A 19610-nucleotide genomic window follows, 5' to 3' on the forward strand; every position below is an offset into this window, starting at 1 on the left:
ACTTTTTGTAGGATGTGATACTAAAGCAAAGTAAAGCTGCTTTTCTTTTTAAAGTTATAATTTTCAAGTTTTTTTTTATTTTGTTTTACTACCATAGCATCAAATTAGGCAAATTATTTGAGTCTGACATGCTTTTTTCTAATGGTCATACTCACTAGTGAATCTTAATATTTTCTAGATCACTGTGCCGAAATACCCATAGAAGCTCAACTGAAGAAGATTCATCTTCAGAAGAAGAAATGGAATGGAGTAATAACAGTTTGCTTCTAGCCAATCTTTCTATACCTCAGTTAGATGGAACTGCAGATGAAAATAGTGGTGAGTAAACAATTCTACTATGAGCATTTCCTAGTTTAGGGACTAAAATTACATTTTATTTTAAAACTATAGTTACACTTTCTATATATAGTTGGTTAAGTGAGGCTATAATAATAGTGTTTTGTCCTTCTCCAGAATTTTTTCTTTTGAGAATGGAAATAAATTATTCTTTCTCATTTTTAAGAGGATAACATTTGTTAATCACTGATTTGAAGATTCATAAACTTTAATCAGTTTGTAATGGTAACTTTTAAGTAGCATAAGAAACTAAGAAATATGTGCAGCTAATTTGAAGTGATGATAAAAGAAGCATATTATTTTATGAAAAACTTTTCAAGGTGACAAGTATTTTCCCTTTATTTCTCCAAAAGGCACTGAATAGTAATATAATCTATTTCTGACCAAAGGAACATGTGTTTAAAATAATGACTAATAATCAAATGTAACTAACTCTTGATTACTTAGATTGAGTTATTATCCTAATAGGAGTAATCTTTTTGTTGAGATAGCCACATTAAACATACAAACTTAACTTCATATAATTTCTTTTATGGTTATAGTATCATGGTATGGGAAACTATTTTAAAAGTTAAGAGTGGAAATGAAATAAATTCTTTTCCCCTCATTTCAGACAATCCATTGGACAATGAAAATTCTAGAACCCACTCTTCTGTGATTGCAACAAGCAAGCTCTCAGTAAAACCTTCCATCTTTCACAAAGATGCTGCTACATTAGAACCCCCATCTTCTGCTAAGATTACCTTTCAGTGTAAACACACAAGTGCCCTTTCTTCCCATGTTTTGAACAAGGAAGATTTAATTGAAGACTTTTCACAGCCAAACAATACAGAAAAAGGTCTAGATCATTCAGTTGCTTCTTTTACAAATGAAAGCACTTACTCTGTGAAATACCCTGGATCTTTAAGCAGTACTGCCCATTCAGAAAACTCTCAGAAAGAAAGTAGTAAGAAAGATATCCTCCCAGTATCTTCCTGTGAAAATAGTGTTTTTGATTATGATGAAGATATTCCATCTGTTACAAGACAAGTACCAAGTAGAAAGTATACAAACATTAGAAAAATCGATAAGGATGCCCCTTTTATACATATAAACCGTCACACTAGCGAAAGTACATTGGGCAAAAATTCTTTCAACTTTTCTGACTTAAATCATTCAAAAAATAAATTATCTTCTGAAGGAAATGAAAAGGGAAACAGCACAGCCCTGAACAGTTTATTCCCTTCATCAGTAACTGAAAATTGTGAATTGCTATCATGCTCAGGGGAGAATAGAACTATGGTACATTCTCTTGATAGCATTGCTGATGAAAGTGGACTAAATAAACTTAAAATTAGATATGAAGAATTTCAAGAACATAAAACAGAAAAGCCAAATCTCAGCCAGCAAGCAGCACATTATATGTTTTTTCCCAGTGTTGTTCTTTCTAATTGTCTCAGTAGACCACAGAAACTCTCTCCTGTCACATATAAACTACAACCCAGTAATAAACAGTCCCGGTTAAAAATGAATAAAAAGAAACTTGTAGGTCATCAAGAGACTTCTACCAAAACTAGTGAGACTGGATCAACAAAAGATAATTATATACAAAATAATCCTTGTAATAGTAATTCTGAGAAGAATAATGTATTGGCCAGTGATTTAACTAAAGTCACCCACGGAGCTTTTGAAAATAAAACACCTACAGACAGCTTTATAGACTGTCACTTTGGAGATGGAACCTTAGAAACTGAGCAGTCCTTTGGATTGTATGGAAATAAATACACCCTTAGAGCCAAACGCAAGGTAAATTATGAGACTGAAGATAGTGAGTCAAGTTTTGTAACACACAACTCAAAAATTAGCCTACCTCATCCCATGGAAATTGGTGAAAGTTTAGAGGGAACTCTTAAATCTCGAAAACGAAGAAAAATGTCTAAAAAGCTGCCCCCTGTCATTATAAAGTATATTATTATTAATAGATTTAGAGGGAGAAAAAATATGCTTGTGAAGCTAGGAAAAATAGACTCTAAAGAAAAACAGGTAATATTAACAGAGGAAAAAATGGAACTATATAAAAAGCTTGCACCTTTAAAGGATTTTTGGCCAAAAGTTCCTGACTCCCCTGCAACCAAATATCCCATTTATCCACCAACACCAAAGAAAAGTCACAGAAGAAAAACAAAACATAAATCTGCTAAGAAAAAAACTGGTAAGCAACAAAGGACAAATAGTGAAAATATTAAAAGAACTTTGTCTTTCCGGAAAAAGCGTTCACATGCTATTCTTTCTCCTCCCTCACCATCTTATAATGCTGAAACCGAAGACTGTGACTTAAATTATAGTGATGTTATGTCTAAATTAGGTTTTCTTTCTGAGAGAAGCACAAGTCCCATAAATTCTTCTCCACCTCGTTGCTGGTCTCCCACAGATCCAAGAGCTGAAGAAATTATAGCTGCTGCAGATAAAGAAGCAATGCTTTTTAAGGGTCCTAATGCATATAATAGCAAGACTGTTAATTCTAGTATAGAAAAAAATAGTCGAGCAAGAACACAGGTGAAGAAATCAAAAATAAAGCATGTTAATCCCTCAGTAGTTACTAAGAAAAGGAACAAACGAAATCAAACAAATAAAATAATAGATGATGGGAAAAAGAAGCCGAGAACAAAACAGAAACAAAAAAATGAAAAAGGTACATCCAGAAAGCACATAACACTTAAAGATGAAAAACTAAAATCTCAAACTGGTTCTGAAGTTACATTTGTGCTGAAACATCAGAATGTATCTGAGACCTCACATAGTTCTAGTGATTCTCAACTACTTAATAAACAGAAAGATGTATCAGTAATGGGCTCTGCTATAGATCATCCCCTTTCTGCCCCCCAAACCACTGGAATTCATGCACAACCGAATTTATCTGGCTGCTTTTCTTTCTTAGAAAGCAAGAAGCCTGTAGATTTGCAAACATTCCCCAGTTCTCGAGATGATTTGCATCCTTCAGTTTGTAATTCTTTGGGATCTGGAAACTCAAAAATTAATGTTCAAAGGCCTCATAATCAAAGTGCCATGTTTACTCTAAAGGAATCAACTCTGATTCAAAAAAATATATTTGACCTTTCAAACCATTTGTCTCAGGTTGCACAGAATACACAGATATCTTCGGGTATAATGTCTCCAAAGACAGAAGAGAATGCAAATACGCAAAAGAACTATTTGTCATCCTTTGGAAAATTAAATGAATATCGTAATTCCCTAGAATCAAAGCCAGACCAGGCATATGCCCCTAATTTTTTGCATTGCAAAGATAGTCAGCAGCAGCTTGTGTGCATGGCAGACCAGTCAAAGCACAGCGAAACTTATTCCCCAGGAAATGCAGCATCAGAGGAAAGTCAAATGCCTAATTACTTTGTAACTTCCCTGAGAAGTCCAATCAAACAAATATCATGGGAACAAAAACAAAGGGGCTTTATTTTAGGTATGTCAAATTTTAAACCTGAAAGGGTAAAACAGAAGTCAGAAGCAGTTTCACAAACCAAAGCACTTTCTCAGTGTAAAAGTCAAAATGTGTCAGCACCTTCAGCATTTGGTGAAGGACAGTCCGGACTGGCAGTTCTGAAAGAATTGTTACAGAAAAGACAGCAGAAAGCACAAAATGCAAATATTATGCAAGATCCATTATCTAATAACCATCAACCAAACAACAATATTTCCGTTCCCCTTGAGCATAACAAAACAACTAAACGAACACGATCAGTAACATCTCCAAGAAAACCTCGAACTCCCAGAAGTACAAAACCTAAAGACAAAATCCCCAGACTTCTCAAAGTAGACGCCATAAATTTACAAAACTCTGGCCAGTTGGATAACTCCCTGTCGGATGATAGTCCCATCTTTTCTTCGGATCCAGGTTTTGAAAGTTGTTACTCACTTGAAGATAGCTTGTCTCCTGAACATAATTATAATTTTGATATTAATACAATTGGTCAAACTGGATTTTGTAGCTTTTATTCTGGGAGTCAGTTTGTCCCCGCTGATCAGAATTTGCCTCAGAAGTTCCTAAGTGATGCAGTTCAGGATCTTTTCCCAGGACAAACTATAGAAAAAGCTGAATTTTTAAGTCATGATAACAAGAAGTGTGATGAAGACAAACATCATGCCTCAGACTCATCCTTGTGGATTAGATCTGCTACTCTAAGTCCTGAACTATTTGATAAATCATCCATAGAGAGCAATGAGAATCATCATCGCCACAACCAGTGGAAAAATAGCTTCCATCCTCTAACAACTCGGTCTAATTCAATAATGGATTCTTTCTGTGTCCAGCAGGCACAGGACTGTCTAAATGAAAAATCCAGATTGAATAGGAGTTCAGTAAGCAAAGAAGTGTTTTTTAGCCTCTCACAGCCTGGCAATTCAGACTGGAATCATACCAGAAAAGAAATGGGACAATCTCTTGACTCGGTCAATGCCTCTTTCACTACAATACTATCCTCCCCTGATGGTGAACTTGTGGATGCAGCCTCTGAGGATTTAGATTTGTATGTGTCAAGAAATAATGATATATTGACACCAACTCCTGATAGTTCACCAAGATCTGCCAGCTCTCCCTCACAATCTAAAAATGGCAGTTTCACCCCTCGAACTGCTCACGTTCTGAAACCACTTATGTCCCCTCCAAGTAGGGAAGAAATTATGGCAACCTTGTTGGATCATGACCTTTCAGAAACTATTTACCAGGAACCATTTTGCAGTAATCCTTCTGATGTACCAGAAAAGCCCAGGTAATCAGAATTATATTTTCCCCTAGGGTCTCTGAATAATTATCATGTATATAACATTTGGTACCTTACTGCTAGTTTTCGTATACTGTATTTCTAAGTAGTTTATCATTAAGAAAACTATTCATAATTTGGACTTGTTAAGAAAATTCACAGAATAGCTGAATGCTTACACCTGGAGAACTTACTTTAAGCTGATGAGTGTTGGTTTTGTATCTACTATAATCTAACACTGTCTCCATTAAGAATTAGAGATGCAAAGACTGGCTCTCTGTGATACGATGCCACATTAAGAAGGATGTCATAATACTTTAAAAGTGTTATCATTTTTAAAATGGTATTTATTTCTAAAATGGTAAACATAATTTTTTAAAAGAAGTTTATATTTTAAAGTGTGTGAAAGTGAGCATAGATATATTTTAAGTACTCTTATATCTCTAAGTGAAAATTAAGTTGTTTCTATGATATATATACCACCCTCTTGTTGCCAACATCTTTAGTCATATTGTTACTATTGTTAGTTTGTACAGTTATTAAGGGTGCAGGATGGAATTAACACCCCATTATCTCTTCTTTCTTTTAAGAATCTTTTCAGAGAAGTGATAACAGGTATGGATACACGCAGCTAATAGCAAAATAGGCTGGATTCACAATACTGCTTTACTTATAAACTAGTAGTTAAGTTGGTATCCTATACCATCTATGTCACTGAGGTTGAGCATCTACACTAATAAAAGAGAAACATGCAAATTGACCGTACCTCTGCTATGCCCACAAGCCACGCCCACTAGCCAATTAGGAGCAACTATGCAAATTAACCCAACCAAGATGGCTGCGGCCAGGGAGCGAGCAGGAGGCTTGGGTTGCCCCTGGCGATGGAGGAAGCCAAGCTTCCTGCCTGCCCTGGCGGGCCCTGGCCTTCACTTAAGGCTACAAAGTTTCAATTGTAGAAGATAAATAAATCCCAGATCCCAGGGCCTCTGCTTGGGTCGCCGGGGGGCATGGCCAGCCTGCAAACCACTATAGGCCCCTCGCCTAGGCTGCCCCATGCCCCAAGGGAACCCCCACCCTGATCTGGGACACCCTTCAGGGCAAACCAGCCGGACCCCACCCGTGCACCAGGCCTCTATCCTATCTAATAAAAGAGTAATATGCAAATTGACCATCACTCCAACACACAAGATGGCTGCCCCCATGTGGACACAAGATGGTCACCACAAGATGGCCAGCAGGGGAGGGCAGTTGGGAGGGACCAGGTCTGTAAGGGAGGGCAGTTGGGGGCGATCAGGCCAGCAGGGGAGGGCAGTTGAGAGGGACCAGGCCTGCAAGGGAGGGCAGTTGGGGGTGATCAAGCCTGCAGGGGAGGGCAGTTAGGGGTGACCAGGCCGGCAGAGGAGGGAAGTTGGGGGCGACCGGGCCTTCATGGAAGGGCAGTTGGGGGTGACCAGGCCTGCAGGGGAGGGCAGTTGGGGGTGACCAGGCCTTCAAGGGAGGGCAGTGGGGGTGACCAGGCCTGCAGGGGAGGGCAGTTAGGGGCAATCAGGCTGGCAGGGGAGTGGTTAGGGGGTGATCAGGCTGGCAGGCAGAAGCAGTTAGGGGCAATCAGGAAGGAAGGCAGGCGAGCAATTGGAAGCCAGCAGTCCTGGATTGTGAGAGGGATGTCCGACTGCCCGTTTAGGTCCAATCCTAGGATTGGACCTAAACGGGCAGTCGGACATCCCTCGAGGGGTCCCAGATTGGAGAGTGTGCAGGCTGGGTTGAGGGACACACACACACACCCCGTGCACGAATTTTGTGCACCGGGCCTCTAGTCCTATATAATAAAAGCTTAATATGCTAAGTGGTCATCTGGTCGGCTGTTCAACCAATCAAAGAGTAATATGCTAATGATATGCTAAGGCTGCTCAACTACTCACTATGACATGCACTGGCCAATAGGGGGAAGATGCTCTGACTGGTAGGTGAGCTTGCTGCTGCTGTCCGGCCAATCAGGACTGAGTGAGATGGGCCAGACATGCCCTGGAGCCCTCCCCGCAGTCCCTCCCCACCAATCTCCCACATCCCTACCTGGCCCTGATCATGCACCGGTGATCTCGTAATTCTGGACCCCTCAGGGGATGTCAGAGAGCCTGTTTCAGCCCGATCCCACAGGCCAGGCTGAGGGACCCCACTGGTGTACGAATTCATGCACTGGGCCTCTAGTTTCTAATAAGAGCTAAGTTGGGGAACATGACTTTATCCAGGTTTAAATTGTGTTTTCTTGTCCTGCCCCCTGTGTCTTTGATTCCATTTACCTAACCAATTTCAGAGAGAGAGAAGCAATTTATTTTAGCCACCCAGTCAAAAGCAGGGGAGGTTGGCTAGAACTGCTGAGGCAGACCCTGCATAGTCTAAATTGTGGAGAGATGTGAAGAGCCAACTAAGGCAAGAGGCCACACTACATATATACACGTTAGTAGCACCATGTTTCTGACCATAGGAAAAAACACACAGTGAATGCCAGGCTTTTGCCCAGCAGATGAGCAGTAATTCCTGCAGGAGTCCTTTAAGAAAGGGTTGAAAAAAAGTAATCAATCAATAAAGGGTAGAAGTTCCCTTCACTTGAAGGACAGAAACATCCTTCCCCAACACACTGTTTTTGCTTTGCTTAATACCCCCATGTGGTCTTTAATATGAATGGGAATTTCTCTTTATTTCACTGCCAAAATGTATAAATGTCTGTTCCTTTGACATTTGTTTCCATTATTTGGGGAGCTTTGTCTTTATCAGTAGGCATGGTATATTTTTTAATTGAAGTGTTTTTTCTACCTCAGCCTTATACATCTTTTTAATTATTAGTTAACATACATGTGCTAGTCATTAACTCTGTATCGCTATATAGTTGTTATCTCACTTTGACATTTGTTATGCAGCTGAAATAGAAGGAAGACAGTCATTATTTTTGAAAAACAATTTTTTTTTGCTTTTGCATTTTATTTTTTTTAATTGTTTGAAGTATTACAAATAGTAGTACATATGACTCCTTTTTTTTCCCCATTGACCTCCCCCCGGCCTCCCCTAGCCCCAGTACAGGCCTTTACCTGCCCCCTCCCCCAGTGTCTTGTATCCATTGTTATGCTTATATGCATGCGTACAAGTCCTTCGGTTGATCTCTTACCAATTTTTTTAAAATCTATGTATTTATTGTAGAAAATTTAGGAAGTATAAAACAAGACAAAAATTACACCATTATATACCTGTAACAATCACTACTAATATTTTAATGGGTTGTCTTAGATTTTTTAAAATGTATACAATTTTAATTTTATTCTTTTATGAAATGTGATCTTACTGTAGTCCCATTTTATATCCAGATTTACTCATTTAACATTATACATTAACATTAAAATTATCATAAACATTTTCTAAATTTATGAGTTTATCATTTTAATGGCTGCATAATATTCTTTCATGTATATTATTGTACTGAGATGTTGTTCTTTATTTTGCCACATTAGATAATTATGTGATTAATACCTGCTTCATAAAGCATTTCTTATATTTTGGAGTTTTTTCTCGTAGCCCTAAAAGTAGGATTACTATAAAATTTAAGGCTCTTGATATATATTTTGACGTGTTATAGCAGTTTCCATGCTGCTGACTATTCAAGAAAGCTGAATTTACCATACTTCATCATTTTAAATTTTGGTTTTATAATGATTTCTGTATCAAAATACTGCATTGGGTATGGCCTCATGGCATACATACTCATTTCCTTCAATAGCAATAATTCTTTTAATTTTTCATATAGCTGGGAATTGAGTAAGGGATGGTGCTAGATTCTGGTTAAATAGTGTATCGTTGCGAAAACTGTTCATAACTATGGACTCATTAAGAAAATTCACAGACTAGCTGAATGGTTGTACCTTGAATTAACTAGTAAGGGCCAAAATTTTCCATTTAAAGGGGGAAAGGAACTGTGGTAACCCTGATGCTTCTCCTTCAACTCCAAGTCAGAAAATAAAGAGACTCTAGTTCACTGAGTTTTGTCCAGAGAATGACCAGGACATTTGGGAAACCATGCCTGAAGAGAAGTAATTGAAAAAACTAAAAACTGTCTTCTTACTCATGAAAAACCTAACTCACAAAATAGACTTCTTTTATGTTGCTGCAGAAGGCAGAAATAGTGCAAATGGATATGTTAAAGAAAGGGAGAGGTTTAGTTTATAACTATTGAAAACTAAACTAAGCTACCTTTTAATTAGTGGTTCCCTACATACATATACATTAGTAGCATTTAAGTTATGCATACTGTGGGCTCTACCAACTCCTAAGGTTTTTGTTAATGTTAAACCTTGCCATGTAAAGAAAGAGGAGGAAGAATTATGGTAATTTACCTCAATTATGAGTGATTTTTTTTTTAAGTTTGAGGAAATTTGAGAGGGCAGGTGGGCACAAACATTTGTTTGAACTTACTGGCTTTGCTAAACTACTATACATAATAGAGAATGTAGAAAGAGGCTATAGATAAAATCCAGGGATATAGTCTCTGATGACAAATTCTTCCATCGTTTTTATTTATATGTGGTAACAATGGGAAATTATTTAAAATGAGTAAGAGGAAAGGAATCTGATGAGTTTGTGCCATCTCCTTGGAGAAAAGAAGACTTCGTGGGCACATACAACAACAACAACAAAATGCTTTCTTTTTCTGATATTAATGATGATTTTTCCCAAGGAAATCAATTTAGTGGTCCATATACCTGTGAGGAAAGCATATTGAGACTGCACAAAATATGTGTATGTAGGGGAGTATGGAAAGGGAAGAAAGATGGGCATTTTAAAAAATATTTTTTAATTGATTTGAGATAGAGAGGAAGGGGGAGAGAGAGAGAGAAAGAAAGAAAATTAGCTGCATCTTTCACCTACCCTGACTGGGAATTGAACCCACAACCTGAATATGTGCCCTGACTGGGAATGGAATTGGTACACTGTACATTGCTCAACCAAATGAGCCACACCAGCCAGGGTGAGATGGGCATTTTTAAGACTCCAAAAGGAACTTTAAAAATCTGTAGGATAGGAAGCTAAATATTTTGGTAATTGTTCTTTGAGACAAAATAGTTGTTCTAAAATATGTTGTTTATAGGGAGATCGGCGGACGGCTTCTCATGGTAGAAACTCGACTTCCAAATGATCTAGCTGAGTTTGAGGGAGACTTTTCATTGGAAGGACTTCGTCTGTGGAAAACAGCATTCTCGGCAATGACTCAAAACCCAAGACCAGGGTCACCCTTTCGTAATGGCCAAGCATTTGTCAATAAAGGGTCAAGTAATAGCCATAAAATGGTGGAAGATAAAAAAATTGTAATTATGCCTTGTAAATGTGCCCCAAGTCGACAACTGGTTCAAGTATGGCTTCAAGCCAAAGAAGAATATGAACGTTCCAAGAAACTGTCTAAAACTGAGCCAGCTGGAGTTGTAAAATCTGCTGAGAACTTCAGCTCTTCAGTTAACCCAGATGACAAACCTGCAGTGCCTCCAAAAATGGATACAACTCCACATATACTCCCCACTACAGCACATACCAAGGAAGATGTTGATAATTTTCAGATTGCTTTACAAGTTCCAACCACAGGATACAGTCAAACTGCAAGTGAAAGTCAGATGCTGCCACCAGTTGTTTCTACAAATGATCCTGAGAAAGATGAAGATGATGATGATGACTATTATTCTAGTTCTAGCTCCCCTGATTCTCCAGTAATTCCACCTTGGCAACAAGCAGTATCCCCAGATCCAAAAACACTGAATGGAGATGACCGACCCTTATCAGCAGTGGAGGAACTATGTTCCCTTGCTGTGGAGAACCTCTTAAAGCCAGTAAAAGATGGTATACAAAAAAGCCCCTGCAATGAGCCTCAGGATCCTCTTGTGATATCTCCGATTAATGTTAGGGCAAAAACTGGGATATGTGATTCACTTTGCCTTCATAGTACGCCAATCATACAGAGAAAACTTCTGGAAAGGCTTCCTGAAGCAACGGGCCTTAGCCCTTTATCAACAGGTAAGTTTCTAAATAACAGATTTTAATAGCTGTTCTTCAAATATTAAAATGAAAACAATATTAGACTATGTTAATGAAAAATATGGCTTTTTTAATGAAGTTTTAGCTCAGCTAATGAGAGTATTGTTATTTTATCATGTCTCAGAAAAACATCACTTGGAAACTTATTTAGCTTTCTGCTGTGAAATCTACTTTACATATGCCTTCATCCTATCTTCTCACTTCTGGGTGAACTATAGGAGCCCTCTAAGAAACCTCACCTTCTCAACTTGATTTTTCCCATTGCCCATTTTTCCCATTCCCATTTTCCCTTTAATATATACCCAAATCTCTCTCTGAACTTGAAAATAGAAATAAAGCCAGACAACTGCTTTAACCTTAGATTCTCCTTCAAAGCCAAATTTTTTAGAAGATTTCTTAAATGTAACAATTTCATTTCTTTACCTTGTACTCATTTCTCAACCTGCTCTAACTGGATTCTATCCCCATAATTTCACCAGTATGGCTCCTGCAAAGATTCTCAGTAACCTTTATATAGCTAAAGCCATTGGATGTTTTTCAGTCTTCCTGTCACATGCCCTCTAAGCAGCCATTGTCCTATTTGACCACTCCTTACTTCCTGGAGCTTCTTCTCCCCTTGGCTTTTCTTCCTACTTGCTTTCCTTTGAAGTTAAACTCGCATTCTCAGTTATTATCTGGGATTTATTAAGGTTTAGCCTTTAGTTTTCTTTACTCTTTACTTACTTTATATTCTCTCCCTATGGGCAGGAATATCTAGTTCCTGCTCATAGTATTATTGCAGATAATGCACAAGCTTAAATTTTCATTCAGAACTCTTCTTTTAAGCTTCAGAACACTATATCCAACTGCCTATTTGGCATTTCTACTTGAATGCTCAAAGGCACCACAAGGTCAGTATTTTTTAAAGTCAGTTCATGATCTCACTGCATGCATTCACTACCAAACATCTAACACACATGCCCACACAGAGAAATTCACCTGGTCCTCTTTGTTTTCCTCATTTCAATGAATAGTACCACCATCTCTGTTACTGAGTTACACAAGTCGGAAACATGGGATTTATTTGTTACACCTACCTGATCCTAATTCCCTCACTGCCCAGCCTATGGTTTCCAGTCTGTTACTACATAGTCCTGTAATATTTTAGTTTCCTAAATTACACAGATCGCTCTATCAATACTGCTACCACTATAACCTTAGGTCAAACTGTTATTAGCATCTCTCACCTGGTTTTCTACCCTAGCCTTCTTATCTACCCTTCGCAATTTCTCAGTCTTTTGCTCAGTAGTTGGAAAATCTCCATCTTAATACTATCCCATCTTTCTGTTCCAGCTCAAAAAAGCCTTCCTAACCTCCTGACTATATAAAAATTCCCAATTGTATTGTTGTATTTACCCGTTATAATTTTATCTTTCTATATGTATTTGGTGAATGTCTGATTCTCTCTAGACCCCGTGAGGATATAGACTGTATCTTTCCCTCATCATCATAAATCCTGGACAAATAAGTGAATGAATGAATTAAATGATTCCCTAAGATAATGAGTAAGGAATAAAACAGTAATTAAAATGTAAATGTTTTTATTTAAAATACAGAATTTTTTAAGTTATGTTGGTGGGGATCAGAAGATTGAATTGGATTTTTAAAAAAGATTGAATTGGTTTCGCTAGAGAATTTACAGAATAATATTCACAAGTGTTACTTAAGAATTTAGAACAACAAAAAGTTTTTAAAAAATGAGCATATAATTTTGATATAAATTTTAATAATGAAATTTCTTTCTACAGAACCAAAAACTCAGAAATTGAGTCATAAGAAAGGAAGTAATACTGACACTCGTAGAAGAATATTCTTAACACAAGCAAAGGTAACTATGCTAAACATATTTAAAGATCAGTGGAAGATCCAGTCTTATTCTTAGATTTCAGTTAGATAATTGATAACTTTGTGTCTCAATTTTTTAAAAAATTTTATTATATTTTTGCATCATTTTATTTACATCTTTGAGACAACAAGAAATTGCCTAATTTTTTTTTTAGTTTCTTTTTGTTGTTGGGATCTAAAAGATTCTTATATGTAAATACAAATATTACAGAGAAAGTGAATATGATAGCCAAAATGTGGATTATGAGGATACAAATACATTAACTGATTACTGGCAATATCAGAACAGTCCAATGACAGCAGAGCTCAAGTAAGTGATTTTTGATCCCACCAAAAATATATCCTTTTTCTTGGTTTATTACTTTTTTTCTTAAATATAACATTATTAATTTTTTTCAGTTTATGTTACTAAATAACAGAGAAAAACATTATTTATGATTGAAACTCTGCAAAATCATAAATATCTTTATTCCAATACTAAAAATATGGTAAAACTTAAAATATATGGTTATGTGAAAAAAGTATACAGTACATATGTATCCTTGGAAATATATGATAGAAATCACTCCCATATTATCCAGTTCTCATAACTATTATGAATGATATAAGATATGTTTTAGTGTTTCTATTTGGAGATTATAAACTTTTTTTAAAACTTTTCTTTTTAAAGCAGAATTGTTGAATTACGGGCTATTTATTTTAAAAACAAGTACCAAAGTATTGTGAACATAAATGGTTTATGGATTTGGAAATCAGAAAACGTAATTTTTAGAAAAAAAGAAAGATTATATTCTTTCTAAACCCATAAAGATTATATTTTAACTCATCTTTCAGACACATGTTATGTTAGGGTAAAATACAAATCCAAAATTTCAAATCTTGTATAAACTAGCCAAACTTGTTGCAAATACCTTGCTTGCTTGTCATATTTCCAGTAAGGGTGAAGATAAATGTCCATGTGGTATAAATGTCAAGTCTCTACCAGACTATTATTTTCAATATTTGGGGCTTGTAAATCAAAGAACAACATATGGTTTGCTTTCAGATTATATCAGATATTTCTACATATATCCAGTTCTGGTATTTTGAATTACTCTCATGAAAAGAATGTTAATAAAATACTTATGGTTTCTTTTTGAACTTAAAGAGATATTATTAGTTTATCATGTATTACAAAACACATAAAGCATATTATTTAAGTAGGAATAAGTAGTCAAAATAAAGAAAATGGTTGCTTATTTATTTTTTCTCTGGCTATGTGTTGTTGTTTTTTTTAATAGAATCAATTTGCAGCAGTAAATACCCCAAAGAAAGAAACTTCTCAGATCGATGGACCATCTTTAAACAATACCTACGGTTTCAAAGTCAGCATACAAAACTTACAGGAAGCAAAAGCTTTACATGAGGTAAAATTGCAACAGTAAGGACACATTCACTGTTTAATGCCTATGTTTTATGCTGTGGAACAAGTATGGAAATTTTTTATTGAGGAAGTAATACATTGAATTCTATACCTGTTAATCATTCTGTTTTTATAATTCTTACTCTTTTATGTATTCATACATTTATATGAAATAATAGAAACTCTTAAAGCAACCATTAGTTATTGAGATTGCTATGTAGTTTCACAACTTTCATAAGTCTTATAACTGAAATTCAGTTTATAGAAGCTAAAATTAGAAAATAGTTTTTTAACTACTAGAAAAATCTCCTATTCTGGATTGTTATATTAGGATGTTATATCACATTCGAAACATTTACTTGTGTTTTCTATTTGTTTGGCTCAGTGGATTAGTGCTTGCTACAATTCATTTGTTCATATAATTCCTATATAACCTAGTTACTTTCACTGCACAGGCCATATGCCAAAGACTAAGGGCTTGTCTTTAAAATGTACATCAGTCACAGGATGGACTGGAGAATATGTGTGAGTCACTATAAATTTATCTCTTAGAGAAAGCACAACTCAAGAACACATATTTACCCAGCCAGCATGGTTCAGTGGTTGAGTGTCAATCTATGAACCAGGAGTCACAGGTTCAATTCCCGGTGAGGTCACATGCCCAGGTAGCAGGCTTGATCTCCATATGGGGCATGCAGGAGGCAGCTAATCGGTGATTCATTCTCGCTCTCCCTTCTCCCTCCCCCTCTCCCTTCCTCTCTGAAATAAATAAAAATAATATTTTTTAAAACATATTTGACTGGCAATGAAGTGAAAATTAGAGTATATTTTTATTGTTTATACCTGTGCTATCAGTATGGTAGCTGCTAGCATTGTGGCTATTGAGAACTTAACATTTGGCTTATGTCTAGGAACTGAATTTTAAATTTAACTAATTTAGGTTTAAAAACTGATACTTGACTTATTTATTAGAAAACTTTTAAGTATGTTTGGAACAACTTAGGAATGTAAAACTACTTTTTCAACTGTAAATTTTATGATACCTAAATATAGTTCAAGTATTTTCATAAAAAAATTAGCATCCACATTGAAATTTGCTATAAATGCACACTAATTTTGAAGTCATAATAGAAAAAAAGAATGTGAAATAACTCATTCATAACCGCTTATATTGATTTCATATTTTAAAAGATAATATTTTAGATACATTGAATTAAATGAAAATATTTCTACATTAATTTAACCCATTTTTACTGTTTTCTAATGTAACTACTAGAAAATTTCAAATTACATATGTGATTTTCATTGTATTTTTAATGGATAATGCTGGTTTATATAGTTTTATATCTTTGCCTTGAGAGCAGAGAATTCAGTTTTTTATTTTTTGTTTTTTTGTTCTAAGGTCAATTCTATCTTAAACTGATCTAAGGCTTGGATAAGCATTAACTCGAAAAAAAATTTAAACCCTGTCCTCATTTAACCCTAAATTTGAACTAAGAATTGTACATTTTTAGAATTAGATTAGAATATAGTCTAACTTCCTAAATATATATTTGTACATTTTTTCATTCAACTTTACTTCCTGCTTTATACCTGGCCCTGTAGTATCCCCTGAATCTCAGGTAAATTAATTAATAAACTCAGGAATAAATATTTTATCAAGTTCAGGCCCAAAATTAGAAAATTAAAATACTTTGTTAAAATGCATTTATTAAAGCAGATTTAATAGATCTTAGCAAAAGGATTTGTTAAATTTGATTACTCTTTTATTATTTGAAAAACATACATTTTTTCTTATACTGTTACTTTACTCACATTACCCCATTTCAGAATCATGAGCCTTCTTAAAGTTAAAATCACTTGGGAGGTCTGAACAGCCACCTGCTGGTCAAATTAGGAATGAACCAAAAAAAATCTCTGCGCTATGCTCTGTTCCTTTTTCTAGAAATTGTGCCCATGGCATTTTTCTTCTGTTTTGCATTACCATGGACTAATCTTTCCCTTCTGCGTATACATTTTCAATGCAGAAGAAAAGGGTTGTAATCCTTGTCCCCCTTCTCATTTATCTCTTTCCTAGTTACACTAAGTAAATCTCTCAGTCTCTTCTTTCCATAGGTTTAAAAAAAATACATCTAAGATCATAATGCACTTTATATCAAGGAATCGAAACATTTGAATCTGAAATTTGGCTTAGTAAATAAATTAGTAAACCTCCTAGACTCTTTTGAACTGAAATTTCTTTAGTCATCTTCATAACCTTTCCATATGTTGTTTTTTTTCCTAATTAAACTGGGGTTTTACGTTGTGTCTTGTTTGGGTTTAAGGAGAGTTTTCCCATTTTACATTTTTGTATATACTGAATTAATACATGCTTATTGTTTTTTTAAAAAAATTAAGCAGTCCTGAAGAATATACACTTAAAAGTTCTTTCCCTGAGTTCCCCCTAATGGTTTGATTTTTTTTCTAATCTTGGTTTTTTTTTAAATAGAAACAGTAACATATTTCTTAAGGAAAGTGGTGGATTTGTAAATATTTGTTTTATTCCTAGTATCTTATACATGCATGATTAATGTTTTTTATATTTTAAAAAGTACTTATGAATTTACTAATAATTTACTAATGAATTCATGTAGTATTACATGTACATGGGAAAAATTCCAACCCGTACAAAAGGATTTACAGTGAAAAAGTAAGCTTTCCTTTCACCTCAGACTAGCAATCTCCTTTCTTACAGACAATAAGTAGATCTATGTTTTTTTATGTCTTTTTGCAGAGATTATCTATGCATATGCTTAACCTTTTTAAAAAATATATATTTTTGATTGTTATTATTTCAGAGAAGAAGGGAGAGGGAGAGAGAGATAGAAACATCAATGATGAGAGAGAATCATTGATTGGCTGCCTCCTGCATGCCCCCTACTGGGAATCGAGCCCGCAACCCGGAGCCCACAACCTGCAACACACAACCCGGGATGTATCCGGGCCCAGAATCAAGACATGACCTCCTGGTTCATAGGTCGATGCTTAACATTTCTTACACACATGCAGTATAAGCGTACAACACTCACTGGTTCTATTGATCAAAGACTAAAATATTACAATCTTTAGTGAACATTTTTGTGCATATAATTTGGCTAAATGTATGAGTATATCTGCAGGATCTATTCTCAGGAGTAGAATTGCTGGATCAAAGGATATGTTTATTTTTAATTTTATAGGTATTTTTTAATTGTCCTCCAAAGGGATTTAACAAATTCTATTACCTTCACTATTGAGAGCCTTGCATTTATATTACTTCAACAGTTAGCATGCAAGATAAATACAAAATACAAATCCTTTATTAAATATACTAGAGGCCCAGTGCACGAAATTCGTGCACGGGGCGGGGTGTCCCCTCAGCCCATCCTGCACCCTCTCCAATCCGGGACCCCTTGGGGGATGTCCGACTGCCGGTTTAGGCCCGATCCTGGGCATCATGCCTAAACCGGCAATCGGACATCCCTTTCACAATCTGGGACCACTGGCTCCTAACTGCTCACCTGCCTGCCTGCCTGATCGCCCCTAACTGCCTAACTTCCCCCCCCCACCCCCGCCCCCCCCGCTGCTGGCCTGGTCACCCCCAACTACCCCCTGTGCAGGCCTGGTCGCCCCATGCAGCCTGCTGTTCGGTTGTTTGGTCGCCCCTCACTGACCCCCCTGCCAGCCTGGTCACCCCACGCAGTCTGCTGCTTGGTTGTTTGGTTGCCCCTCACTAACCCCCTGCGGGCCTGGTCACCCCATGCAGCCTGCTGCTCTGTTGTTTGGTCGCCCCTCACTAACCCCCCTGCCGGCCTGGTTGCCCCATGCAGCCTGCTGTTCGGTCGTTTGGTCGCCCCTTACTGACCCCCCCTGTCGGCCTAGTCGCCCCATGCAGCCTGTTCGGTCGTCCGTTCAGTTGTGATGGTCACTTAGGCTTTTATATATATAGATAAGATTTGAATAATTGCCAATATTGGACTGTAGTCTACTATTTCCCATTGCCACATATATGTATTTTGCTGGTGTAATTATGGCTATAATTTCAGCTATAATCATAATTTGTTTTTCTTACCCAGAGTTTTTATTTGCTGTGTCTTGATTTTAGAAAGAGAGCTAAGGATTGCAGTTAAGGAAAGTTTTTATTGGCATAGGAAAATAAGTTTTAAAAGAAAAATATTACATTTAAAATATTTTCTTAAATCTTTATTGTTGAAAGTATTACATATGTCCCCTTTTTTCATCCATTGACCTCTTCTAGCTCGCACCTGTCCTCATCCCCTACCCCAGGCCTCACCACCCTATTGTCTGTGTCCATGGGTTATGCATATATGCATACAAGTTCTTTGGTTGATCTCTTCCCACCCACCCTCCATTGCCTTCCCTCTGAGATTCGACATTCTTGCATTACATGTCAGAGAAAATGTGCATGGGCAAAAATCTGGCTGTTGTGTAGTTGATACCATACTATTCTTATGATTTTTTCTTTTCATGAAAAACTATAACAATCTGCCTAGTACATACAAAAGTCTAAATTTAAGTAGCCTCAAGTAGTAAAGAATAAGTAGGAGTTCAAATTTTAAAAATCTCTTTTTTTAGTTTGAACTGTTGGTAAAACTATAGTTAACTATGTAGATAGTAAAAGGTAACCAACTTTTGAATAAACAACTACTTGGACTAGTCATTCAAACAGAAATTGAGAAAATATGTATTGACATTGAAAAATTATAAGCAAATTTTCTAAAATAAAAACATGAATTGATTTAATTTAATCTTAGAAGTGAACATTTTTAGCTTTGATCTATAGAATATTAAACTGTGACTGTGTCCTTTGTGGCCATTTTTTTCTGTAATTTTACATATGTATTTCCTTGGAGTCTTAGTGAAACATAGTTTTTTCAGCATGTCTTAAAAGTGTTTAAAAACATATTTTAATTTTCTTTTGTAGATACAAAACCTTACTCTCATCAGTGTGGAGTTACATGCTCGAACTAGACGAGACTTAGAACCAGATCCTGAATTTGACCCAATCTGTGCTCTGTTCTACTGCATATCATCTGATACTCCACTACCAAATACAGACAAAACAGAACTCACGGGTGTAATAGTGATTGATAAAGACAAGACAGTCTCCAGTCAAGGTAGTGTTCATT

General features: G+C 36.2%; 1 protein-coding gene across 2 annotated transcripts in view; it reads left to right on the forward strand.

Annotated features, from left to right (window-relative positions):
• REV3L (REV3 like, DNA directed polymerase zeta catalytic subunit) overlaps positions 1–19610 on the forward strand; it is a 184078-nt gene that overhangs the window by 117226 nt on the left and 47242 nt on the right. For both annotated transcript variants that reach the window (XM_080664192.1, XM_080664193.1), the window contains exons 12-17: positions 179–318; positions 950–5096; positions 10222–11135; positions 12944–13023; positions 14321–14446; positions 19406–19598. In XM_080664192.1, coding sequence (XP_080520318.1) covers positions 179–318; positions 950–5096; positions 10222–11135; positions 12944–13023; positions 14321–14446; positions 19406–19598 — 5600 coding nt within the window. The remainder of the gene's footprint in view (positions 1–178; positions 319–949; positions 5097–10221; positions 11136–12943; positions 13024–14320; positions 14447–19405; positions 19599–19610) is intronic.

Source organism: Plecotus auritus (assembly GCF_963455305.1).
Source record: "Plecotus auritus genome assembly, chromosome: 4".
In the NCBI taxonomy this organism is placed as follows: domain Eukaryota; kingdom Metazoa; phylum Chordata; class Mammalia; order Chiroptera; family Vespertilionidae; genus Plecotus; species Plecotus auritus.